Source organism: Tachyglossus aculeatus, chromosome 1 (genome assembly GCF_015852505.1).
Source record: "Tachyglossus aculeatus isolate mTacAcu1 chromosome 1, mTacAcu1.pri, whole genome shotgun sequence".
Classification (NCBI taxonomy): domain Eukaryota; kingdom Metazoa; phylum Chordata; class Mammalia; order Monotremata; family Tachyglossidae; genus Tachyglossus; species Tachyglossus aculeatus.
Window position 1 is genome coordinate 57113483 of NC_052066.1, and position 27572 is coordinate 57141054.

Below are 27572 nucleotides of genomic sequence, written 5' to 3' on the forward strand. Positions count from 1 at the left end.
GGGACAACAGGCATTTTTTTTATGGTATTTTTAAATGCTTACTATGTGCCAGTCACTTTACTAAGTGCTGGGGTAGATACAGGATAATCAGGTTGGATATAATCCCTGCCCACATAGGGCTCAAAGTCTCAATCCTCATTTTACAGATGTGACTTGCCCACGGTCACACAGGAGACAATTGTCAGAGCCAGGATTAGAAACCATTTCCTCTAGCTCCCAGCCCATTCTCTTTGAAATAGGGCACCTTACTTATACTTCTGGACATTCTTGAAGCAATCTGCCTCCTTAGCTAATAGGGTGGGGCTGCCTTTTTCAACATCATCATAATCATGATCATTATCATCAATGATATTTAATGAGCACTCACTATCTTCAGACCACTATGCTAAGCACTTTGCAAATTCTTAAAGAATAGCCCGGGAAAACCTAGGCTTTTGTTCACTGCTCTATTCCCATGTTGGCTGCTTTTGATTCTGTAATCAGAAGAAGCATAATCCATTTTGAACTTATTTTCTCTCTGCTTAAATTATAGTTGGAATAAAGGGTGGCTCAAAAGAGCCCATTTGGGGTTAAATAGGGCTATTTGTAGCCTAAATGTTTCTTTCTCACCTTTCCCCCCCAAAAGGTAAAATACCTTAGGAGCTCATGGTGACAAAGTACGTAGTGCATGGATTTTGGTATTCAGACCATCAAGCTTAGCATTTGTAACCCTCGTCCGGTACAATTACTTTTGTCATTATTTTGTTTGGGAATCTGGTTCAGCCAGGATTCATCATCATCATCATCATCATTATCATCAATCGTATTTATTGAGCGCTTACTGTGTGCAGAGCACTGTACTAAGCATTTGGGACGTACAAGTTGGCAACATATAGAGACAGTCCCTACCCAACAGTGGGCTCACAGTATAAACTATGATTCCCATATCAGAGTTAGCATATGAGTCTTGTCCAACTCTGTGCTGCCTCATTTTTTTCTAGATTACATGTAAAACCATTTTAATCTACTTTCAGAAGGAGTTGTTTGACACTATTTTTAAACTCTTTGGAAAAAAATAAAAATAAAATTTGATATTTAAAAGATTTGTGGCACTATTTTGTAATACCAATGTAATTAAATGCCACTGGGTACTAAAGATTGTTTCAATGAAACAAGAGAAGCAGCTTGGCCCAGTACAGTGCTAAGCATTTAGTACAGTACTTTGCATAGAGTAAGCACTCAATAAATGCTATTCAATAAATGATTGAATGGAAAGAACAGGATCCTGGGAGTCAGGGGATTTGTGTTATAATCCCATCTCTGCCACTTATCTGCTGAGAAGCAGCTTGGCTTTGGGGAAAGAACCTGGGCTTGGAAATCAGACGTTGTGGGTTTTAATCCCGTCTCCACCACTTATCAGCTGTGTGACTTTGGGCAAGTCACTTAACTTCTCTGTGCCTCAGTTATCTCACCTGGAAAATGGGGATTAGGACCGTGAGCCCATGTGGGACAACCTGATAATCTTGTATCTACCCCAGCGCTTAGAACAGTGCTTGGCACATAATAAGGGCTTAACAAATACCATCATTATTTCTATTATTATTATGGAAATGTGGCAGGTAGATCAAAACCAATATGAATTGCTTTCAAAATTAATATATTTAAAAAGGGTGAGATTAATACTTTATTTTTAGCATCTTTTATGTTTTTGCTATTTTCCTGGCAGTTGAACTTTCCAAATGGCAAGAAACATTTTACGATTTGGCTACCTGCCTGTCACTTCTAAGAGTGAGCCAGTGTTCAATGAACCTTTTCATTCAGGTTTAATATACATTGTTCATTTTTCTATTCGGGCAATAAAAATCTCTCAGTAAGTACTGTATCTGCTAGGCTCTATCTTATCTCAATTTTTATAAAGTTAATAGAAAAGCATAGCCATATCCTTTCTTATAGGTGTTTTCCGCCACCCCTATATCACAGGCATTTTAGATAAATTCAACAGTGAGAGTATGTTGAATATAATTCACTCCAAGCAGAGGGAGAGTGAAAAGGGTTTTTACAGAAGTCTACAAAATATGCGGATGTGCTATTTTGCATATTAAAGAGGTAATAGTAAAATAACTCAGGATAAAGATTTTAGTTCTTTTTTTATGCTTGTGTGCATTGGCTATGTGTGATTGGAAAGGCTAGGATAGTGGCATAGTGGAAAGAGCACAGGCTTGGGAGCCAGAGGTTATGGGTTCTAATCCCGGCTCCACCACTTAACAGCTGTGTGACTTTGGGCAAGTCATTTAACTGCTCTGTGCCTCAAGTACCTCATCTGTAAAATGGGGATTAAGACTGTGAGCTCCACATGGGACAACCTGATTACCTTGTATCTACCCCAGCACTTAGATCAGTGCTTCACACATAGTAAGCACTTAACAAATACCATTATTATTATTATTATAAGAGCTGTTAATTTTTTAGAGTTATTCTTCTGAAGATGAAAGCACAAGCAGGTAGCTTATCCACTGATAGGACCCGGATATGCCCCAGAATGCTGTTATTCTTGCTGAAATTACAGTGGCATTATGGGCAGTAAATCTCTGCTGGACCCAACATAAGGCTTCCCAAGTACTTAGTACAGTGCTCTGCAAACAGTAAGCACTCAATAAATATGATTGAATGAATGAATGAACCTGATTAGCTTATATCTACCCCAGCACTTAGAACAGTGACTGACACATAGTAAGTGCTTACCAAATACCATCATTATCATTACAATTACTATTCCACCCAAGAATGTGTGATAGTTTGGAAGGAGGATTTTCTCCTTTTCTTCACATCAAGAGGGTACATTGTTGAACCTCACAGAATGGCAGGGAAGTATTCAACACATTTGGTTTTACCAAGGTGTAAATCATTTTCATTTATGTAAGGAACAGAAGTATCACCGCGGCAGTTGATATTTCTATTTTTGCACCACGTCACTGTCAATAGTCATGTTCTGAATCTATTGTGCTTTGAATATATTTTCTTTGAATGAGCAAAAAGAGCCTCCTGTAATGAAAAAAAATCTCTGTTTTACAAGAAAGATTTCAGATCTACATGTGCATTTATGTAAATTTAACAATGCAATTACACTAATTTCATTAATACCTCTCGTGAAACTGACAGAGCAAAAGCCTGAAAACATGCCATGGTGGGTCAGTTAGAAAGTATTTGACTAAATACAGGTCTTGTTCACATGCAACTGTCACTCACTTTAAGTGAACAAGTTTTATCATTTCTTCTGTTGAGTCACAATTTGAAACATGAGCTTTATTACAGGACAGCAGCCTCTTGAAATCTGCAGATTTAAGTGGTCTTCTGGACTTTCTGAAGGAGTTGCAGGGAACGCAAACACTACTGTCATCTTCTGATTCAGGAATCTAATGATGGCTTTAGTTTCCTGTATATATGTATATATGTTTGTACATATTTATTACTCTATTTATTTTACTTGTACCTATCTATTCTATTTATTTTATTTTGTTAGTATGTTTGGTTTTGTTCTCTGTCTCCCCCTTCTAGACTGTGAGCCCACTGTTGGGTAGGGACTGTCTCTATATGTTGCCAACTTGTACTTCCCAAGCCCTTAGTACAGTGCTCTGCACACAGTAAGCGCTCAATAAATACAATTGATTGATTGATTGATTTCCAAGATGAAATTTTCAGATACAGCTAATACAGATTCCTTTGGTAAGAGTGGATTAGTTATAATGATAATTTAAACAAGTTTCCATAACATACTGGGTCTTGTCCTGGGACTACTGTATCTGAAGCACTTTTTTTTCCCAGATGAGCCTTCTTAAAATGAAATTGTTAGTTGAATATTCATATAATTGTTCATAATGTTATTACCGACATTCTATTGGAACATTTTTGGAAGCTTTCTCTGGACAAACTGTTTAGAAATTCTTATGCACCATAGATACTTAACATTCAACTTAACATTAGAGAAGCAGTGTGGCTCAGTGGAAAGAGCACAGGCTTTGGAGTCAGAGGTCATGGGCTCAAATTCCGACTCTACCAATTGTCAGCTCTGTGACTTTGGGCAAGTCACTTAACTTCTTTGTGCCTCGGTTCCCTCATCTGTAAAATGGTGATTATTCATTCATTTATTCATTCATTCAATCATATTTATTGAGCGCTTACTGTGTGCAGAGCCCTGTACTATGCACTTGGGAAGTACAAGTTGGCAACATACAGAGACAGCCCCTACCCAACAGCGGGCTCACAGTCTAGAAGGGGGAGACAGACAACAAAACAAAACATATTAACAAAATAAAATAGAATATGTACAAGTAAAATAAATAGAGTAATAAATATGTACAAACAAATATACATATATACATGTGCTGTGGGGAGGGAAAGGGGGTAAAGTGGGGGGATGGGGAGGGGGAGGAGGGGAGAGGAAGGAAGGGGCTCTGTCTGGGAAGGCCTCCTGGAGGAGGTGAGCTCTCAGTAGGGCTTTGAAGGGAGGAAGAGAACTAGCTTGGCGGATGTGCGGAGGGAGGGCATTCCAGGCCAGGGGGAGGACTTGGGCTGGGGGTCGACGGCAGGACAGGCGAGAACGAGGCACAGTGAGGAGATTAGCGGCAGAGGAGCAGAGGGTGCGGGCTGGGCTCTAGAAGGGAGGTGAGATAGGAGGGGGCGAGGTGATGGAGAGCCTGAAGCCGAGAGTGAGGAGTTTTTGCCTGATGCGTAAGTTGACTTGTAGCCACTGGACATTTTTGAGAAGGGGAGTAACATGCCCAGAGAGTTTCTGCACAAAGATGATCCAGGCAGCAGCATAAGTATAGACTGAAGTGGGGAGAGACAGGAGGATGGGAGATCAGAGAGGAGGCTGATTCAGTAATCCAGTCGGGATAGGATGAACGATTGAACCAGCAGGGTAGCAGTTTGGATGGAGAGGAAAGGGCAGATTTTGGAGATATTGTGGAGGTGAGACCGGCAGGTTTTGGTGATGGATTGGATGTGAGGGGTGAACTAGAGAGCAGAGTCAAGGATGACACCAAGGTTGTGGGCTTGTGAGACGGGAAAGATGGTAGTGCTGTCAACAGTGATGGGAAAGTCAGGGAGAGGGCAGGGTTTGGGAGGGAAGAAAAGGAGTTCAGTCTTGGACATACTGAGTTTTAGGTGGCGGGCAGATATCCAGATGGAGATGTCTTGAAGGCAGAAGGAGACATGAGCCTGAAGGAAGGGGGAGAGATCAGGGGTAGAGTTGTAGAATTGGGTGTCATCAGCGTAGAGATGATAGCTGAAGCCGTGGGAGCGAATGAGTTCACCAAGGCAGTGAGTGTAGATAGAGAACAGAAGGGGACGAAGAACTGACCCTTGAGGAACCCCTACAGTAAGGGGATGGGAGGGGGAGGAGGAGCCTGCAAAAGAGACTGAGAATGACTGGCCAGAGAGATAAGAGGAGAACCAGGAGAGGACAGAGTCTGTGAAGCCAAGGTTGGATAGTGTGTTGAGGAGAAGGGGGTGGTCCACAATGTCAAAGGCAGCTGAGAGGTCGAGGAGGATTAGGATTAAGACTGTGAGCCCCCCTTGGGACAACCTGATCACCTTGTAACCTCCCCAGTGCTTAGAACAGTGCTTTGCACATAGTAAGCGCTTAATAAATGCCATTATTATCATTATTATTATTGTTCAACAATGTTCGAAATCTAGGCCAATATTTACACTTCCAATTCAGCCTCTCTGAAACCCTAAATTTATGGTCCTAGAGTTTCTGGTACAGGAATACTGAAATCTGAATTTAAGATCCTAGTCTTCAATGATCAAAAGGTGCAACATTACCTTCTCTGTTTCACATAGTAGAATTTACCCCTTCCTTATTTTCAGAGGGATATGAGCTTGGGATACAGAACTTCTGTAGAAGATGGACTAAGTTTTTCTCTGCTTTAACTTCTATTACACATGATTTCATATCAAATATAATTCAAATTGGTTTGAAGATAAAATCTTCAAGGACCACTATAAAATCTTTGGATTTTTGACAGTACACCCAACTACTGAGACTAAAAGCTACTCAGAAGGAAAGTCTTGGGTCCTTTTTGAACTAAACAACAATCCAAATGTTCACCAGCAGGGAATTCCTATCTTGAATTTCAGACTACACTAGCTTTTTCTGGTGCTTATTTCATTAATCATTCATTCATTCATTCAATCGTATTTATTGAGTGCTTACTGCATGCAGAACAGTGTACTAAGTGCTTGGAAAATATAATTAAGCAACAAATAGCGTCAATCCCTGCCCAACAATGGGCACACAGTCTAGAAGGGGGGAGACAGACATCAAAACCAGTAAACAGGCATCAACAGCATCAATATAGATAGAATTATAGATGTATACACATCATTAATAAAATAAATAGAATAATAAATATGTACATTTATACACAAGTGTTGTGGGCCGGGGATGGGGGTAGAGGAGAAGAAGCAAGTAGGGGTGATGGGGAGGGGAGGAGGAGCAGAGAAAAGGGGGCCTTAGTCTGGGAATGCCTCCTGGAGAGTCATAAGCTACCTCTTGATTTGCACTAGTGAATATAGCAGTGCACTATCACATGAAAATGAGCATTTAGTACAGCAGACTGTACACTGTAAGTGCACAATGGATACCCTTGATGACAATGATTATAATTTACAATATAGGCTATTTTTAAGCCAAATTATACAAGTCCTGATAGAACTACTAATAGCAATTAATAAAATGAAGTAGCATGGCTCAGTGGAAAGAGCAGGGGCTTTGGAGTCAGAGGTCATGGGTTCAAATACCGGCTCCGCCAATTGTCAGCTGTGTGACTCTGGACAAGTCACTTAACTTCTCTGTGCCTCAGTTCCCTCATCTGTAAAATGGGGATTAAGACTGTGAGCCCCCCGTGGGACAACCTGATCACCTTGTAACCTCCCCAGCGCTTAGAACAGTCCTTCGCACATAGTAAGTGCTTAATAAATGCCATCATTATTATTAAATGTGAAAGTTTTATGCTCCTGAAGAGTCAGATTTAGCCAACTGCTTTAGGATCTTCCATTCGCCAAGCCCCCAACTGCTCACCTCTGTCTCTAGAATGGAGGGAAGCAGTGCTGCCTAATGAAAAGAGCATGGGTCTTGGAGTTGGAGGTTGTGGGTTCTAACCTTGTCATTACGGTCATTATGGGCAGGGAGCATGCCTGCTAATTGTGTTGTACTGAACTCTCCTAAGGTCTTAGTTCAGTGCTCTGCACAGAGTAAGAGGTCAATCGAAAGCACTGATTGACTGACTGACTAAAAACTCCCTCATGATTGACTTCAAGGGTGCCCATGCCGTTTCCTTAAGTATCTGCTCTCTTCTTCAAATACTGCCCAATTCGCCGCCTTCATTCCACCCAACACAACCATCAAACTATACCTCTCATTCCACGCTCCTAATTCCATTCCCTAACTCGCATTGTTCTGCTGGCTTGGAATTCCTCCCCTCCCCTCATCAGACATACTAAGGCTTTCCCAAAATTCAAATCCCTCCAAAAATCCCTCCATAAACTAGATTTCCCTGATAAACTTTTCAATACCTTGAGTCATAGCCATGCACTCAGCCAACTCGAGCATTATGAACTATCTCATTCACAACCTGCTTGGCACTTACATATGTGTGGCCATTTATGTCTTTATTTCTGACCTCTATAGTTGTGAATAATTTCATGTTTGTCTCCCCTGTTAGAATGCAGGATCCTTGTGTCATTTTGTACTTCCAAGTGCACTATGTCAAGTGGACACTAAATACATTGTTTTACTGTTATTACTACTCCTTTTTGGATGAAGGACCAGTAATTTTTTGGCCAATGCCAATTCATTAACATAGCAGCATTGAAAATGATCATTTGCTTACCAGCCCTGCTGTCCAACATGCCAATCAAATAGCTACAGACAATGAAGAACTCAACAGAGTGCCCCTTCAGTGAATATGGATAGTAGTTACCATGGTTGCATGAATGAAGTCACACTAAATTTGTTAAGAACTCACATTGTTTGACTTGTTCTTTAGCTACAAAATCCAAATATTTAAATCAGCAGTCTTATTAAACTAAGACTTTCATCCAGAGTCCTCTTAACTGAGATAAAAATAGGACTAACAAAATGTCAGGATATGCAGAAATAAAATTCGTCCTCCAAAGAACAAATCATTTGGAAGAAACCCCCAGTATAGAGTAGACTAATTAGCAACTGGAAAAAAAAAAACACCACTCCCCTCAAGAAACCAAAAAAAACCAAAAATGCCGCTAGGAAAAAAAGAAGTCCAAAGTTTTGTAATCCTTGGTTTAGTTTCCATCAGCATAGTAAACACAGATCTGTAGCTGTGGCTTCTCAGTACTTGTCGCACTTGTTTCTTTGGCTGCTGTGATATCAAAGGCTATACACATGCAGATGCAAACGCACACACACAAAATCCATTAAAGTAACAACTGGCTGGAATTAAAGATGCTGTGTGGCCTAGCAATGTTGGAGCTTGTTATGGTCTAGGAATGTGTCATTTATATTGTACTGTATTCTCCCAAGTGCTTAGTACAGTGTTGTGCATGGAGTAAGAGCTCAATAAATATGATTGACTGATGGGCATGAGATACAGGCAGAGGGAAGTACGCTGGAGAGGAGAAATAGGAGAGCCGGTGAAAGCCAGCTTCCCTCTGAATCCCAGGGACCAGATTTCTCACCTCTTCAATAGGGGGATTCCTATTGCTGTCCTTCTTCAAAGGAACTCAAGCACGACTTCTCCCCGGTCTATTTCTATTCCTTGTGGGGAGCATCAGGATAGACGTTGACTAGTGAATAGTCAGAAGCTCCTGACTCAGGCACAAAGCAACAGTCTTTAAAGATGTAGAGGCACTTGAGGTCACTACGGAATTTTAAAGAATGATTATCCAAATGTCCATTACCTAAACAATGTAGTAACCAAACTGAGCTTAGCTGGAGAAATAAAATTAAAAAGAGAAACTTGCATAACCGAGCAAACGCCTATAGAAGACAGATACCCTCAATTTTGCTCAGTTATCCATACTTTCAATTATCGGAACTTGCCTTGGTCCCAATTAGCTTGGATAATTGGGTTTTTATATAGGTAATCATTCTGATGTGTGCTCACAAGGTTGGCTATTCTAACATTATTTAGAAATGCATCACTAACCAATCCACCACTATACATTAAATTGATTTCCATTTCGACAAACCATGCTTAGACTATTTAAGCTAATGTACTCCTGAGATAAGCCAATAAGGAACTGGACTTTACAGCAACTCCTGAAAGTTTTATTAACGTTCTCTAAAAAGATATCAATCTTCTCTATAAAGTAAGCAATGAAAGTGTCCTAACCAAATAATAGGTTAAGGCACCCCTGGAAACTGAAGCAAGATCCATGTATGGTGCAATTCTAATTTCAAATGTATTTGAAGTGAACTTTCAACTCAAGTTGAATTTTGCAAGCAGAATATTACAACTTTTTTTTTTTTTTGCAAGCAGATGGTCACATTTTTATTTTGAAATGTCACAATTACTATGACATTTATGTTCATTAAAAATAATAACAGTCCCATAACAGTACAGGTTTCCTTCAGTAGCTTGATGTTTTGTCCTTTTCTATATGGATATTTGATGATTTAAATTTAAGGAATTGGAAAAAAATCAGGCTTAAAGGAAAAATGTTTAAGACCAAATTACAAAATCATATCTACCAATTTCATTGCATTGTAACTCCCAGGTACTTAATACTGTGCTCTGCATTCAGTGATTACAATAATGCCACTGATTGACCAATGGATTGATCAGGCATCTAATAAGTACTATTGATAATAGAATACTCAACTAAATTTCAGATTGACTTAAAAGACTAACATTTGAATTAAATGATTTCACTTTAATGCTGAATGTTTTAGTGTAAGCATTTTTAATTTAAATTTGTATTTAATTTTTAAGAAGGTAAAAGGCTTGAGATTTCAAAATTGCCCATATTGCCAGGTGAATTACAAATATAAGTGGTTTAAAGTTTCATTTAGAAAAGCCCATGGTGCTTGTAAACAAATGTGTAATTCCACAACCTTTAGAAGACCCAATTTCAAAGTGTCCCATCATTCATAGACATTTATGCTTCATTCAAATATTTATATTTTACCATCTTTTCTCTATTTCCATCCACTAATTTACAAATACTTCAATTCTTGAGAAGATCCATTCCCTAAAACATATCTCTATCTTCAGAAAATCATATATAGTAGTTTAAATCTTCCCATTGTTTCCAGGAAGATAGTGAAAGTCAGTGTAATCAAGGCAGTATACATGATAAACAGATTCATCTTAAAACCATAAGGTTAAATTTAGGACATACATATTGCTATCTATTTATCTGAGCTCAAATGTTCAGATGTTTCCATTTCATTCATGCCAATTTCTTTGTTATTAAATTATCTTAGGAAACGCCTGTGAAAACTATAAATTTAGAAAATATTTTAAATGCCATTTATTTCAATCAATAATTTTAATTTACAGAATTTCAGCATATTCTCTGTCACCGAGTTCAGATTTTAATGATACCAACTCTATTTTTGGAATTCTGAAAAAGTTATTTTCTTAAATACCTAAATTTTCCCACTGGTCATTAAAGCAGAGACGATTTTCATCTTGGGCGGCAACATGTCATGTACAAATAAATCACAACTTGAAATGTCACTTGATCAAAAGCATTTTTAAAAGTAAAATTACCAATAATTATGAAAAATGATAGTGTAAAGTCAACAGAAAGTCAATAAGATAAATAATCAGAATAGCAACGAAACTTTGTATCATGGATTCTAATCCCTCCACTTAGTTTCTAGGAAAATGTTCTCCTGAAAAATATTTCTTCACACAGTTTTAAATACTTTAAGTATCACTAAATGTTAATTTGTATTCATTCATTCAATCATTTATTGAGGGCTTACTGTGTGCAGAGCACTGTACTAAGCGCCTGGGATGTATAAGTTGGCAACATATAGAGATGGTCCCTACCCAACAATGGGCTCACAGTCTATTTAACTTCAGCATGGAATGTATAATAAAGGTATTTCTCAATATTCAAACAAACTGTGCATTTTATTCTGATGATGTGACACCTGTCCAGATGTTTTGTTTTATTGTCTGTCTCCCTCTTCTAGACTGTGAGCCCATTGTTGGGTAGGGACCGTCTCTATATGTTGCCAACTTGTACTTCCCAAGTGCTTAGTACAGTACTCTGCACACAGTAAGTGCTCAATAAATACGATTGAATGAATGAATGAATGAATGAACCAAGATAATCAACATCAGGGAGGAATAATAGGTAGAAGACTGTTATTATGAAATAACAATAAAATTGCATATTTTACCTCAGACACAAGCTGCTGTAGAGAAGGAGATGCCACAGGATGTAGACTTGAGTTACCTCTAATAGGATTGTGGAGACTAATATATGCCACGACGTTTCTTTGGAGAACTTTCTTGAAATCCTATCAACCGAAATAAAAGTATCAAGTGTTAATACACTTAATTGTACTTAAATGTTGTTCTCTGGTGAAGAATAAATATTATAGAGCAAATTGTACCTCAAATTATCCGATTATTCTAGGTCCCACAGTACATTTTGTATTTATGGCTGAGATTAATAAACCCTTTAAAATACTGGCCTGAAATATTCGTGCAATCAAGACAAATACATTTTGGCAGGATAAATTATTAATTAAATGAGCTAGTGTTTAACTTGGATGGTCCTGAAAACAGAGACATGCCTGGAGTCCAGAAAAAACACTTAAAGTTAAGAAAATAGGGTCCCATTTCCAGTATTTTCTAGTCTATCTGGTCTGTACCTGTATAGAGATAATACATATACACACACTTAAAAAATTTGTCGGCATAAAACAAGGCTAGACTATACAGTAGTCTGTTTTCAAAGACACCATTGAAGTTCATGAAATGACTGCATCTGTGGCTGAAAGACTGACTTGGGACCCATAGTCTCAGCCATACTGTGCCAAACCAACCAATCAATTGTATATATTGAGTGTTTTCCACGAGCAGAGCATCCCCTCCGGCCTTCAGGACATCTCCTCTTGGATGTCCTCCCACCAACTAAAACTCAACATGTCCAAGACAGAGCTTCTTATCTTCCCTCCCAAACCCTGTTCTCTCCCTGAGTTTCTCATCACTGTGATTGGCACAACCATCCTTCCCAACTCACAAGCCCGCAACCTTGGTGCCATCCTTGACTCCAATCCCTCATTCACCCACATATCCAATCCTTCACCAAAACCTGCCAGTCTCACCATCACCACATCACCAAGATCTGCCCTTTCCTCTCCATCCAGACCATTACCACTTTAGTACAATCATTCACCTTATCCCGACTGGATTACTGCATCAGCATCCTTCCTGAACTCCCAATCGCCTGTCTCTCCCCACTTCAATCTATACTTCACTCTGCTGCCCGGATTATCTTTCTACAGAAACGTTCTGGGCATGTCACACCCCTGCCTCAAAAATCTCCAGTGATTCCCTATCAACCTCCGTAACAAGCAAAAACTCCTCACTATTGGCTTCAAAGCTCTCCATCATCTTGCCCCCTTCTACCTCACTTCCCTTTTCTCCTGCAACTCAGCTCACGCACTTGCTCTTCTGGTGAGAACCTTCTCACTGTGGCTCATTCTTGCCTGTCCGCCTTCAATCCCTAGCCCACATCTTACCTCTGGTCTGTAAAGCCCTTCCTCCTCAAATGTGCCAAACAATCACACTTTCCCCCTTCAAAGCCGTAGGGACTTGGTTGGAAGACTCACCTCCTCCAAGAGGCCTTCCCAGACTAAGTCCCCCTTTTCCTCAGCTCCCCATCCCCTCTTCATCGCCACAAGTCACTTTCTTGGCACCATCCTCCTCTTTATCCCACAGTACTTATGTATCTATGTACATAGCTATAATTCTATTTATTTAAATTAATACCTTTTACTTGTTTTGATGGGTATATATCTGTAATTTTATTTATTTATATTGATGCTATTGATGCCTGTTTACTTGTTTTGATGTCTGTCTCCCCCCTTCCAGACTGTAAGCCCATTATGGGCAGGGATTGTCTCTATTGCTGAAGTGAAAATTTCCAAGCACTTAGTACAGTGCTCTGCACACAGTGAGCACTTGGGTAGGGACTGTCTCTATATGTTGCCAACTTGTACTTCCCAAGTGCTTAGTACAGTGCTCTGCACACAGCAAGCACTCAATAAATATGAATGAATGAATGAATGAACAAAAGAATGAATGAATACTAAGCTCTTGGGAGAGTACGACAAGTTCGCAGTCTAGAGGTGGTCCCTCTATAATAATAATAATAATAATAATAATAATAATAATAATGGCATTTATTAAGCACTTACTATGTGCAAAGCACAGTTCCCAGCCAACAAATGGTTGCCCACTGTTATGTTGTTTTACTTATTGTTTGTAGTACCTGGTGCTGTTTTCTCTTTAGTCTCTTTTCTCTCTTTCTATGTGATGTTTATGTTCAAAGAGAGTCACTCCGTTTGATGGCCATGCAATATTCAGGTCGGCAATCTGCATATGATTCCAGTTTACAGCTGGGATGCAACATTGTCTAAACTACCATCTGGGGTAATTTAAGGAACTAAAATTACCTCTCCCAGCTCTCAGGGCCCACAGTAGATCTCACTCTCAAACTCCTGATTCAGGGAGGCCTAAAAAGATGTGGGGCAGGTATGAAGTTATAAGGAATGACACAAAGTGCTATATTCCTGTGCTCAGAAGGAGAGAAGGCACCAATGAACCCAACAGACTCACAGGTGAGGAGAAAAGATGGAAGCCTCTTGGCTGAAAATTCAAGTGTTCCAAATACTCAATAGAATCTAGTTTCTTTTCCAATCATTTTTCTCAGTTAACTAACTATTGACTGCAATCTCTCAATTTAAATGAATGCCTCATTGCAAATCACGAAAACTTTACTAATATAACCAGATAAAAAAATTGATTACAAATGAGATAATACATGATATATGGCCAGTATGCATGGTTTCTAATGCATTCTATCCCAATACGGAGAATATGAGATCATCCCACATTTTTCCGTTAGTCTTTATAGACCTGAACTAGTGACTCATTTTAAGTAACCTGTGAAAGAATATTGTGCATATGAAATGTCCTTCTAAATCTGGAGTTTTTTGAAGAAAAGGAATGCTTCAGTAGAGCAAACTTTACTGCAACATTTTCAGCTGAGTGTATAACCTATCATAGAAACCATGCCATTTTCTCCTCATTTTTGCATTTCTGCTTTGATCTGTAATCACAAATTTCACAGTACTGCTGAAGTGAAAAGTATACTTTAAAAAGGTAGCTCAACTTTCAGAATATCAAAGGATGTTTTCATATAGGAAAGTTTGAATGGTTGATTGAAATATACCACATTTGTCTTTCATTGAAAAGCATTTGGTGCTATAATACTCTACTGGAATTGATATTTGTGAAATATATACATTCATCTTCAATTCACTCACGTAATTTCTAGCATTCAATCTGGAATGAGTAAATTTAGATTAATTTCAGAATTAATTAAAATTGTGTAGTTTCTTCAAGATATGTTATTTTTCCTTCAATTAAAGTATATTGTCTGAAAACATCCTACATCCTCCTTAATCTCTTAATTTTTTTAAATTAAAGCATTGTTTCTCATTTTGCATCCATTTTCAAAACAAACTAAAAGAAAGGAAAACCTTGTCAATTCTTTGAGAACATTATTCTTATAAAAAAAGACGTAGCAGTTTGTTAACGTAATATCCCATCAAGAGTGACCGTGACATCTCCTTTTCTGGAGCTTTGGAAGTGAGAGGGGTTTGTGAAGATAAGTCTGGCCCCAACAACTTTAGGTCTCTTGGACTACAGGATTGTATTTTTTTTTCTTAACAGAACATAAGCTGCTAGTGATATTTTGTGATATTTATTTCTTTACCTCCGCCCATTCGTATGAGCCAATATTTCCAAATGCTGATCCACCCCATGAGCAGAAAATGATGGTACGGTCTGGTCTCCACCCCTTCTTCACTTTTAACATCAAGGCCTGGATAAAAGCGGTGATTATGGCAGTGCTACTAGCCCACTCTTGTCCCCTGTAAGTATATGAACTCTGGTGTGGGCTACCAACTATGATATACCTGTCTGGAGAAAGGAAGAAATAATTTCCACATTGAACCTCAGTAATAAATGCATTTCGTGTTATTTCTACATTTCAGTAAATAACAAACAATACTAAGACTATTTCAGGGAGAAATATAAAAAAATAATAATAGTGATGGTATTTGTTAAGCACTTACTATGTGCCAAGCACTGCTCTGAGTATTGGGTAGATACAAGGTCATCAGGTTGTCCCACGTGGGGCTTACAGTCTTCATCCCCATTTTACAGATGAGGTAACAAGCACAGAGAAGTGAAGTGACTTGCCCAAAGTCACACAGCTGATAAGTGGCAGAGCAGGCACATGATTTCGGACTCCCAAGCCCATGTCCTTTCCACTGAGTCACACTGCTATTAACCTGATCTGTGATGGCAAGCATATGTCATTTCAAATTTGACAGACAACTTTACAGTTGGCATAACCTGCCATTTTGAAGAACTAATATTGCTCCTATAAGTATTATTTAGGTAGGGAATTCTTAAAAGCCAATGCTCTGAACTTTCTACATTTGCAAATGTAAGTGAAAGGGCTCAAAACCAATAACCTTCCTTGTTAATTTGGAGGTTGTTTTAGACTTTAGACTTGACTATGATTGATTTTACTCTAAAACACCTTCAATCAATCCAGCATTTAGTGGTTATTTATTGAACACTTACTCTCTACAGAATACTGCAATAAACACATGGGAGAACAGCATAGCTTTAGTAGATATGACCTCTGCCCTTAAAGAGCTTACAATCTGAATCTTATGAACACAGTAAATAATTGTTTTTGAGTAGCAAAATAATTTTCAAAAAAATACATTGTAGTATCTGTAAATGTTCTATCTTTGTTTTGTAATATCGCAGGAGTAAAGATTTCCCCTTCCAAAATCAATACCATTTTCTATTTTTGATATCCATTTCTCAGCATTATTTTTGAAATTTAGCAAAAATACCATATCAAGAATTTCAATTAGCCACAGTTGAAATTCAATAATTCACACATGAAGAACATTTCTTATTTGCATTCACAGATAATTAAAAACACTCTCTTGCTACTAAATCACAGGGTGGTAAGTGTTATTCACTCATTATATATGAGAAGCAGCATGGATCAATGGAAAGAGCATGGGCTTTGGAATCAGCGGTCATGAGTTCAAATCCCAGCTCCTCCAATCGTCAGCTATGTGACTTGGGGCAAGTCACAACTTCTCTGGGCCTCAGTTACCTCATCTGTAAAATGGGGATTAAGACGGTGAGCCCCCGTGGGACAACCTGTCACACTGTAACCTCCCCAGTGCTTAGAACAGTGCTTTGCATAAAGTAAGCGCTTAATAAATGTCATTATTATTGTTATTATTATTATTATTATTATTATTATTATTATTACTATTATTATATGCAATCTACATACTTTAAACATCAACTTACCGGGAAATGTAGCTCCCTTTAAATATCCAACAACATTAGTGAGAGTCTTGTATGTTGTCACTGTCTGAACTTTCAAATTTACAATTCTTATTTCTAGAAAAAGATGGAAAACATATTGACTGTTTTAGCCTACTGATTATCTGTTTCCAGAGCTTTACTGTATTTTCAGTTGTTTTTGCCCTAGAAACTGGAAGGCATATTCTTGCCTCCTCAAAAATCTCCAGTGGCTACCAATCAATCTGCGCATCAGGCAGAAACTCCTCACCCTGGGCTTCTAGGCAGTCCATCCCCTCACCCCCTCCTACCTCACCTCCCTTCTCTCCTTCTCCAGCCCAGCCCGCACCCTCCGCTCCTCTGCCACTAACCTCCTCACTGTGCCTCATTCTTGCCTGTCCCGCTGTCGACCCCCGGCCCATGTCCTCCTCCTGGCCTGGAATACCCTCCCTCCACATATCCACCAAGCTAGCTCTCTTCCTCCCTTCAAAGCCCTACTGAGAGCTCACCTCCTCCAGGAGGCCTTCCTAGACTGAGCCCCCTTTTTCCTCTCCCCCTCCCCATCCTCCCACCCTACCTCCTTCCCCTCCCCACAGCACCTGTATATGTTTGTACAGATTCATTACTGTATTTATTTCACTTGTACATATTTACTATTCTATTTATTTTGTTAATGATGTGCATCTAGCTTTACTTCTATTTATTATGATGACTTGACACCTGCCCACGTGTTTTGTTTTGTTGTCTGTCTCCCCCGTCTAGACTGTGAGCCTGTTGTTGGGTAGGGACCATCTCTATATGTTGCCAATTTGTACTTCCCAAGTGCTTAATACAGTGCTCTGCTCACAGTAAGCACTCAATAAATATGATTGATTGAATGAATGAATGAATGAATGAATGAATGAATGAATGAGTGAGTGACAAGAATAGGTACGACCTTCCCTTCTCTATTTTCTTACTCTGGGACAGGTCAGCTGTCTTCCTCATGCACCCCTCCTTCCTCTCCCCCTCCTCCCCCCCTCCTTACCTCCTTCTCCTCCCCACAGCACCTGTATATAGGTATATGTGTTTGTATGTATTTATTACTCTATTTTATTTGTACATATTTATTCTATTTATTTTATTTTGTTAATATGTTTTGTTTTGTTCTCTGTCTCCCCCTTCTAGACTGTGAGCCCACTGTTGGGTAGGGACCGTCTCTATATGTTGCCAACTTGTACTTCCCAAGCGCTTAGTACAGTGCTCTGCACAAAGTAAGCACTCAATAAATATGATTGAATGAATGAATGAAAGAATATTATATGTGGTGAGTTTTGTCTTCTTGCTTAATCAGTTTCAGAAAAAGTTTAGATTGATCTTGAGGTTATAGTCTAAATTTTAACATAATAATAATAATGATGATATTTGGCACTACCATACTTCCTGTCTCACAAGCCCACAACCTTGGTGTCACCCTGGATTCTGTTCTCTCATTCCCCCCACACATCCAATCCGTCACCAAAACTAGCCGGTCTCATCTTCACAACATCGCCAAGATCCGCCCTTTCCCCTCCATCCAAACCGCTACCTTGTTGGTACAATCTCTCATCATATTACAACTGTAGTACTGCATCAGCATCCTTTCTGCTCTCCCAACCTCCTGTCCAGATTAACTTTCTACAGAAACGCTCTGGGCATGTCACTCCCTTCCTCAAAAATCTCCAGTGGTTGCCTATCAACCTTCGCATGAAGCAAAAACTTCTCACTATTGGCTTCAAAGGTCTCCATCACCTCACCCGCTCTTACCTCACCTCCCTTCTCTCCTTCTACAGCCTAGCCTGCACACTCCACTCCTCTGCCACCACTAACCTCCTCACTGGGCCTCATTCTCGCCTGTCCCGCTGTTGACCCCTGGTCCATGTCCTGCCTCTAGCCTGGAATGCCCTCCCTCCTCACATCCTCCAAACTAGCTCCCTTCCTCCCTTCAAAGCCCTACTGAGAGCTCACCTCCTCCATTAGGCCTTCCCAGACTGAGCCCCTCCTTTCCTCTGCTCCTCCTCCCCTCCCCATCACCCCTACTCCCTCCCTCTGTTCTACCCCCTTCCCTGCCCCACAGCAGTTGTGAATATTTGTGCATATTTATTATTCTATTTATTTTATTAATGATGTGTATATATCTATAATTCTATTTATCTATTTTGATGCTATTGATGCTTGTCTACTTGTTTTGTTGTCTGTCTCTCCCTTCTAGACTGTGAGCCTGTTGGGTAGGAATTGTCTCCATCTGTTGCCAAATTGTACTTTTCAAGCTCTTAGTACAGTGCTCTGCACTTAGTAAGCACTCAAGAAATGTGATTGATTGAATGAATGAATGAATATTAAGCACTTATTATGTGTCAAGCAATGTTCTAAGAGCTGGTTAAAATAATCAGGTTGTCCCGCGTGGGGCTCACAGTCTTAATCCCCATTTTATAGAGGAGGTAACTGAGACACAGAGAAGTGAAGTGACTTCACCAAAGTCACACAGCTGACAAGTGGTGGGGTGGGATTAGAACCCATGACCTCTGACTCCCAAACCCAGTCTCTTTCAAGCTTCTCGGGGATCTAGCAGGGGCAAGCTCTGTCATCTCTTTATCTCCTATTTAATCACTGGGTGTAGCTTAAGTTTGGGTCATTTCCTGTTGACGAAGGTCTTGCACTCTTTCAACTAAGCAGCATGGTGTAATGGATAGAGCACAGACCTGGAGTCAGAAGGCCATGGGGTCTAAGAAGGGCTCCTCCACTTATCTATGTGATTTTGGGCAAGTCACTCACTTCGCTTTGCCTCAGTTAGCGTATCTGTAAAATGGGGATTGAGAATGTGAGCCCTTTATGGGACAGGGACTGTATTCAACCCAACTTGCTTGTATCCACCCCAGTGCTTACAGTGCCTGGCACATAGTAACTGCTTAACAAATACCATAATAATTATTATTTTAATTATTATTATTATTGTTCTTAATTATTAACTATATATCCCATTAAGAAAATCAGTGTGGCCTAGTGGAAAGAGAATGGGTTTGGGAGTCAGAGGAACTGGATTGTAGTCCTAGATGTGTCACTTGTCTTCTATGTGACCTTGGGCAAGTGTCTTAACTTTTCTGTGCCTCAGTTACCTCATCTATAAAATGGGGATTAAGACGGTGAGTCCTAAGTGGGACAGGGACTGTGTCCAATGCAATTACTTGTACCTACCCCAGGGCTTAGTACAGTTCCTAGCACATGGTAAGTGCTTAAAAAATCATTAAAATACATTATTTGCTAGTTGACATTTTTAATCAGAGTTGTACAACTTTTCAAATAATTTACACAGAATATTCCCCTGAGGCTTGCTCTGATATTCTATCTCTCTTACCACTTATACATGCTCTGCCTGTAGGAGGATTGGTCATTCTCCTCCGCACTCAGAGGAGCTCTGCAAGCAGATCCCAGTCTCTCATATAACACCTACTATCAGCCCTACTTCCACATTTGACAGGATGCTTTAGCACTCCAGCAGTAGATATTTGCACCGTTTAATGATAATGCAGTCAGTTCTTCTGTAAATGTTTTATTAACACATGTTTCAATACATATTATGAACATTCATGGATTTCAAAGAGGGCATGTGGAAGAAAATGATTGTGCTACAGCTAAAACGGAGCAGAAGACTAAGGAAAGGACTGTAAGAAACCTACTGATGTAGACTACCAATGAATATGTTTATATTTACATATTTATTGCTCTATTTATTTATTTATTTATTTTACTTGTACATATCTATTCTATTTATTTTATTTTGTTAGTATTTTTGGTTTTGTTCTCTGTCTCCTCCTTTTAGACTGTGAGCCCACTGTTGGGTAGGGACTGTCTCTATATGTTGCCAACTTGTACTTCCCAAGCGTTTAGTACAGTGCTCTGCACACAGTAAGCGCTCAATAAATACGATTGATTGATTGATTGATTGATGTACATGTTGATTGTGGAATGTTCCTGGATACATACCCAGAGTAGGAATTTGGAAAACAGAATTATCTGGGTACCCATCCCAGTAGAGTTGGTGACATCTGAACATCAGCATAAACTATCCTGTTCAGTCCAGAGAAAGTTAAGATAAGAATAAAGACTAATATTTGAGGCATAAGCTGTCCACCTTTTGAAGTCCTAGTCATTCATTCATTCATTCATTCAATTGTATTTAGTGAGCACTTAATGTATATTAAGAGCTTGGGAAGTACAAGTCGGCAACATATAGAGACAGTCCCTAACCAACAACGGGCTCACAGTCTAGAAGGGGGAGACAGACAACAAAACAAAACCTGTAGACAGGTGTCAAAATCCTCAGAACAAATAGAATTAAAGTTATATGCACATCATTAACAAAATAAATAGAATAGTAAATATGTACAAGTAAAATAAATAGGGTAATAAATCTGTACAAATATATATATAGGTGTTGTGGGGAGGGGAAGGAGGTAGGGTGGGGGGGAAGAGGAGGAGGAGAGGAAAAAGGGGGCTCAATCTGGGAAGGCCTCTTGGAGGAGGTGAGCTCTCAGTAGGGCTTTGAAGGGAGGAAGAGAGCTAGTTTGGCAGACGTGTGGAGGGAGGACATTCCAGGCCAGGGGAAGGACGTGGGCCGGGGGTCGACAGCAGGACAGGTGAGAACGAGGCACGGTGAGGAGATTAGCGGCAGAGGAGTGGAGGGTGCAGGCTGGGCTGTAGAAGGAGAGAAGGGAGGTGAGGTAGGAGAGGGCAAGATGATGGACAGCCTTGAAGCTGAGAGTGAGGAGTTTTTGCTTGATTTGCAGGTTGACAGGCAGCCACTGGAGATTTTTGAGGAGAGGAGTGACATGCCCAGAGTGTTTCTGCACAAAGATGATCAGGGAAGCAGAGTGAAGTCACTTTGCCCTTATGCTTGGCCAGCTAAGGCTGGTAGGATAGAGCATGGTCTGGAGTGTCAGAAGGTCCTGGGTTCTAATCCAGCTCCATCACCTGTCTGCCCATGTGACCCTGGGCAAGTTACTTAATTTCTCAGTGCCTCAGTTACCTCATCTGTAAAATGGGGATTAAGTCTGTGAGCCCTATGTGGGACAGGGATCATGTCCAAATTGATTAGTTAGTAAGTCAATAGTATTTATGGAGCACACATTCTGTGCAGAGCACTGTACCCTTTGGAGAGTACAATTCCCTGCCCACACCTTCCCTCCCCATAACGATCTTACAATCAATCAATCAATCAGTCATATTTATTGAGCGCTTACTGTGTGCATAACACTGTACTAAGCGCTTGGGAAGTACAGGTTGGCAACATATAGAGATGGTCCCTACCCAACAGTGGGCTCACAGTCTAGAAGGGGGAGACAGAGAACAAAAAAAGACATATTAACAAAATAAAATAAATAGAATAGATATGTACAAGTAAAATAAATGGAGTAATAAATACGTACAATCATATATACAGGTGCTGTGGGGAAGGGAAGGAGATAAGGCGGGGGGATGGAGAGGGGGATGAGGGGGAGAGGCAGGAGGGGACTCAGTCTGGGAAGGCCTCCTGGAGGAGGTGAGCTCTCAATAGGGCCTTGAAGGGAGGAAGAGAGCTAGTTTAGCGGATGTGCGGAGGGAGGGCATTCCAGGCCAGGGGCATGACGTGGGCCAGGGGTCGATGGTGGGACAGGCGAGAACGAGGCACGGTGAGGAGATTAGCGGCAGAGGAGTGGAGGGTGCGGGCTGGGCTGGAGAAGGAGAGAAGGGAGGTGAGGTAGGAGGGGGCGAGGTGATGGACAGCCTTGAAGCCCAGGGTGAGGAGTTTCTGCCTGATATCCACAATATCCACATGGATATCCCTAACGACTCCTCTGCCGCCCGCCTTCTATCTCTCCTTGACGCTGCCAACCTCTTCCTCCACCCCACCTCACCCACTCACCAACTTGGTCATACCCTAGACCTCATCATCTCCTACCGCTGCACTGTGTCCACCCTCACCAACTCTGTGATCCCTCTCTCTGATCATAATCTTCTCACCTGCCTCCTCACTCACACTCCTTTCCCCTGTAAATCCGTATTACTCCCTCACAGAGATCTCCGCTCTCTGGACCCCACCCATCTTTCGGAGCACCTCACACCCCGCCTCGCCGCCCTCTCCTTTCTACCCAGTCTTGATGATCAGATTACTGCTCTCAACTCTACCCTTTCTACTCAGCTAGACTCGCTCGCTCCCCTTTCCCTTCGCCGCTCTCGCACCACTAACCCACAGCCCTGGATCACTGCCACTGTCCGCCTCCTTCGCTCTTATGCTCGAGCTGCCGAACGCTGCTGGCGAAAGTCTAAACACCATGCCAACCTCGTTCACTTCAAGTTTATCCTTTCCTGCCTTAACTCAGCCCTCTCTTCTGCCAGACAAAACTATTTCTCCTCCCTTATTGACACCCATGCCCATCACCCCCGCCAGCTCTTCCGTACATTCAACTCCCTTCTCAGGCCCCCGGTTCCTCCCCCTCCTCCTTCCCTCACCCCCAACGATCTGGTCTCCTACTTCATTAACAAAATTAAATCCATCAGGTCCGACCTCCCCAAAGTCTCTTCCCCCCTTTCTCCAACCCCCCGGCTCTCAACACTCTCTGCTACTCTCCCATCCTTCCCAGCGGTATCCTCAGAGGAACTCTCCTCCCTCCTCTCAAGTGCTACTCCGGCCACCTGTGCTTCTGACCCCATTCCCTCTCATCTTATGAAATCTCTCGCTCCATCCCTTCTCCCCTCCTTAACTTCCATCTTCAACCGCTCACTCTCCACTGGTTCCTTCCCCTCTGCCTTCAAACATGCCCATGTCTCTCCCATCCTAAAAAAACCCTCTCTTGACCCCACCTCACCTTCTAGTTATCGTCCCATATCCCTCCTGCCATTCCTTTCCAAACTCCTTGAACGAGTTGTCTACACGCGCTGCCTAGAATTCCTCAACAACAACTCTCTCCTCGACCCCCTCCAGTCTGGCTTCCGTCCCCTTCATTCCACGGAAACTGCCCTCTCAAAGGTCACCAATGACCTCCTGCTTGCCAAATCCAATGGCTCATACTCTGTCCTAATCCTCCTCGACCTCTCAGCTGCCTTTGACACTGTGGACCACCCCCTTCTCCTCCACACGTTATCTGACCTTAGCTTCACAGACTCCGTCCTCTCCTGGTTCTCCTCTTATCTCTCCGGTCGTTCTTTCTCAGTCTCTTTTGCAGGCTCCTCCTCCCCCCTCCCATCCTCTTACTGTGGGGGTTCCCCAAGGTTCAGTGCTTGGTCCCCTTCTGTTCTCAATCTACACTCACTCCCTTGGTGACCTCATTCGCTCCCACGGCTTCAACTATCATCTCTACGCTGATGACACCCAGATCTACATCTCTGCCCCTGCTCTCTCCCCCCTCCCTCCAGGCTCGCATCTCCTCCTGCCTTCAGGACATCTCCATCTGGATGTCCGCCCCGCCACCTAAAGCTCAACATGTCGAAGACTGAGCTCCTTGTCTTCCCTCCCAAACCTTGCCCTCTCCCTGACTTTCCCATCTCTGTTGACGGCACTACCATCCTTCCCGTCTCACAAGCCCGCAACCTTGGTGTCATCCTCGACTCCGCTCTCTCATTCACCCCTCACATCCAAGCCGTCACCAAAACCTGCCGGTCTCAGCTCCGCAACATTGCCAAGATCCGCCCTTTCCTCTCCATCCAAACCGCTACCCTGCTAATTCAAGCTCTCATCCTATCCCGTCTGGACTACTGCACCAGCCTTCTCTCTGATCTCCCATCCTCGTGTCTCTCTCCACTTCAATCCATACTTCATGCTGCTGCCCGGATTATCTTTGTCCAGAAACGCTCTGGGCATATTACTCCCCTCCTCAAAAACCTCCAATGGCTACCGATCAATCTGCGCATCAGGCAGAAACTCCTCACCCTGGGCTTCAAGGCTGTCCATCACCTCGCCCCCTCCTACCTCACCTCCCTTCTCTCCTTCTCCAGCCCAGCCCGCACCCTCCCGCTCCTCCACCACTAATCTCCTCACTGTACCTCGCTCTCGCCTGTCCCGCCATCGACCCCCGGCCCACGTCATCCCCCGGGCCTGGAATGCCCTCCCTCTGCCCATCCGCCAAGCTAGCTCTCTTCCTCCCTTCAAGGCCCTGCTGAGAGCTCACCTCCTCCAGGAGGCCTTCCCAGACTGAGCCCCTTCTTTCCTCTCCCCCTCGTCCCCCTCTCCATCCCCCCGTCTTACCTCCTTCCCTTCCCCACAGCACCTGTATATATGTATATATGGTTGTACATATTTATTACTCTATTTATGTATTTATTTATTTATTTATTTTACTTGTACATTTCTATCCTACTTATTTTATTTTGTTGGTATGTTTGGTTCTGTTCTCTGTCTCCCCCTTTTAGACTGTGAGCCCACTGTTGGGTAGGGACTGTCTCTATGTGATGCCAATTTGTACTTCCCAAGCGCTTAGTACAGTGCTCTGCACATAGTAAGCGCTCAATAAATACGATTGATTGATTGATTGATTGGATAAATGTAACTGATCCTGGATAAATCTGTGAATGCCATAAGATCCAAATCCCAGTACTGGGAAACTCTGACAACATATGCTTGATTAACATGAGTATGAATTCACAATTTTGCAGTGCTAAAAGAAACTGGTGTGCACATGTGCATGGTGTCATTCAAAGCTTGCAAGCTATAATACAAGTTTTCCTTCATATGTGGTTCTTCAAGAATACAATCCTCCATTATAGAAAACTGATAGAACCTCAGTTTCTGTGACAACAAAGAAAAATAATTGCCATATTTGTGAATTATCTTTTATGTTCCACTGATATTCAAAGTTAATGGCTATTGGAATAGTGCTTGAATTTTTGAAAATGTGCCAGGAGTCTACTTTCAATTAGTTTCAGATTCACCACTGCCTTGTCAATTTGTTTGGCATCATTTTCCATTTTGTGTTTCCTGAACTGATTTTAAGTAGTTTAAAAAAATGCAGATTTCTCAAGAGTAGGCAACTGGGCTGATCATCTCGAAGACACTGTTTTGAAGAATAATTTATATACTGCCATCCATCTTCCCCAAGCCATTCCTTGCCTAATAGTATATCAAATGGTGAATGGATAGAAAATTAATAGGGAAGCAATGACTGAGTATGAGTTGAGGCTATACCATAAGCTTAATTGTATAACAAGTTGTCATCTCTGATGAATAAACGGAGCGCTCTGTAACAGGATGTCTGCCCTGTTTCTCTTTCCTCCAACAAGAGATTGATTATCCCCACTCAGATTCTTCCTTTAATTTGATTTATTCTAATTTTTTTCCCCGAGAAGACATTGATGGATGAAGGACCTGATGCTTTCCAATAACAAAACTGTTTTTGCTTTTTAACAGAATACCTAGAAATCAGATTGGTCAGTACTGAAAATACATTTTTTGTCCACTTCTTAATACAACTGTGTCAATCTAAACTGGCAATGAATTAATAAATACATAAACCTTAGACTAGAAAGGCTGTTTCTAAATAGGCAATGTGATTTGGACAGTAGAAGCAATCATCCATAGATATTGAACCCAAAACCCTGCAACTGAGGAAATGGAGGGTGAAGAGAGTTAGCGTGAAGATTCCAGAAAATCCCCAGACCATTGCTCACTTCTTCAATAAAAGCTCATGTAAACACTGTGTAAGTGAAATATTTTAGAACTCTCTACATACTTTTCCTGAGAAAAGTTTTGTATTTTCCTGATTTATTTTGTTACTACAAGTAGAAAGTAGAATTTTAAATCATAAATTGTGTTGGTGTCTGTGTGAGAGAGAGAGTGTGTGTTTGTGTGTGTGCGTATGTGCATGTGTGTGTGTGTGTGTGTGTGTGTGTGTGTGTGTGTGTGTAGTTAAAAGTAAAAACTTTGTCCCAAATTGCCTCTGAAACCTATGTAAGTTTTTTTTTTTTTTCATCCTCAGGACAATTGCACAACTATATGTATCTATACATATCTATATATAGATATGGATATATATCTATAAATACATATATAATCTCACTTTTGATTATTCTATCTGTAAATAGATACAAGCTCCGCCGCTTGTCAGCTATGTGCCTTTGGGCAAGTCACTTCACTTCTCTGCGCCTCAGTTGCCTTATCTGTAAAATGGGGATGAAGACTGTGAGCCCCACGTGGGACAACCTGATCACCTTGTACCCTCCCCAGCGCTTAGAACAGTGCTTTGCACATAGTAAGCGCTTAATAAATGCCATTATTATTATTATTATTATTATAAATGTAGCTCTATTTCTAAATGTTTCAATTTCTTTCTTAAACAGTAAAAGGCAAGGTCTTTATGGGCAGTGAACATCCCTTGTGCTTCTCATGAACATTGCCAAGTGCTTAATAAGGAGCATTCTTGTCAGTGAGTGCTGTCTAAATACAATTACAACCATTCCCACTAATTGAGAAAAATCTGTTTTCAAAACACATAATTAGAGCTTGCTTTGTTTCTAAATTTCAAGGAGGGTTTTCTTTTAAATCTAGCATTTTCTTTAAGAAGAAGAAATTTTATCAACTTGACATACTGGTTCCAATTGTTTTTCTTCTTAATCATAAATTCATGATCCAATCCAAAATATCTCTAACTATTACTGAGAATCATTTGACATTTTGAGCAGTCTGCTTTAGTATATTGATGAAGCATGCCTTTCTAATCTACAGCAGGATTTTAACTTTTATTGTTCATCATATATTTAAAATGTCTGGAAAAAAATTACCATATAGAAGTGGAATGTGCCCAGGGACCACAGTTACAAATTACATATGCTTCAACCTATGGCCCATTTTACTTTTTACTTGGAAATGACATGGCAATCAAGAAATCTCTTCCCTTAGAACAGGATTGGCAGCATATGACTAAGCAGCGTGTTGTAGTGGAAAGAGCCTGGGTTTAGGAGTCAGAAGTC

The 27572-nt window shown here is 41.0% G+C and overlaps 1 protein-coding gene across 1 annotated transcript in view; it reads right to left on the bottom strand.

Moving 5' to 3' along the window:
• NAALADL2 (N-acetylated alpha-linked acidic dipeptidase like 2) overlaps window positions 1-27572 on the bottom strand; it is a 989255-nt gene that overhangs the window by 306678 nt on the left and 655005 nt on the right. The window contains exons 8-10 of the mRNA XM_038750200.1: window positions 16623-16715; window positions 14989-15194; window positions 11378-11497 (exon numbers count right to left, since the gene is read on the bottom strand). Coding sequence (XP_038606128.1) covers window positions 11378-11497; window positions 14989-15194; window positions 16623-16715 — 419 coding nt within the window. The remainder of the gene's footprint in view (window positions 1-11377; window positions 11498-14988; window positions 15195-16622; window positions 16716-27572) is intronic.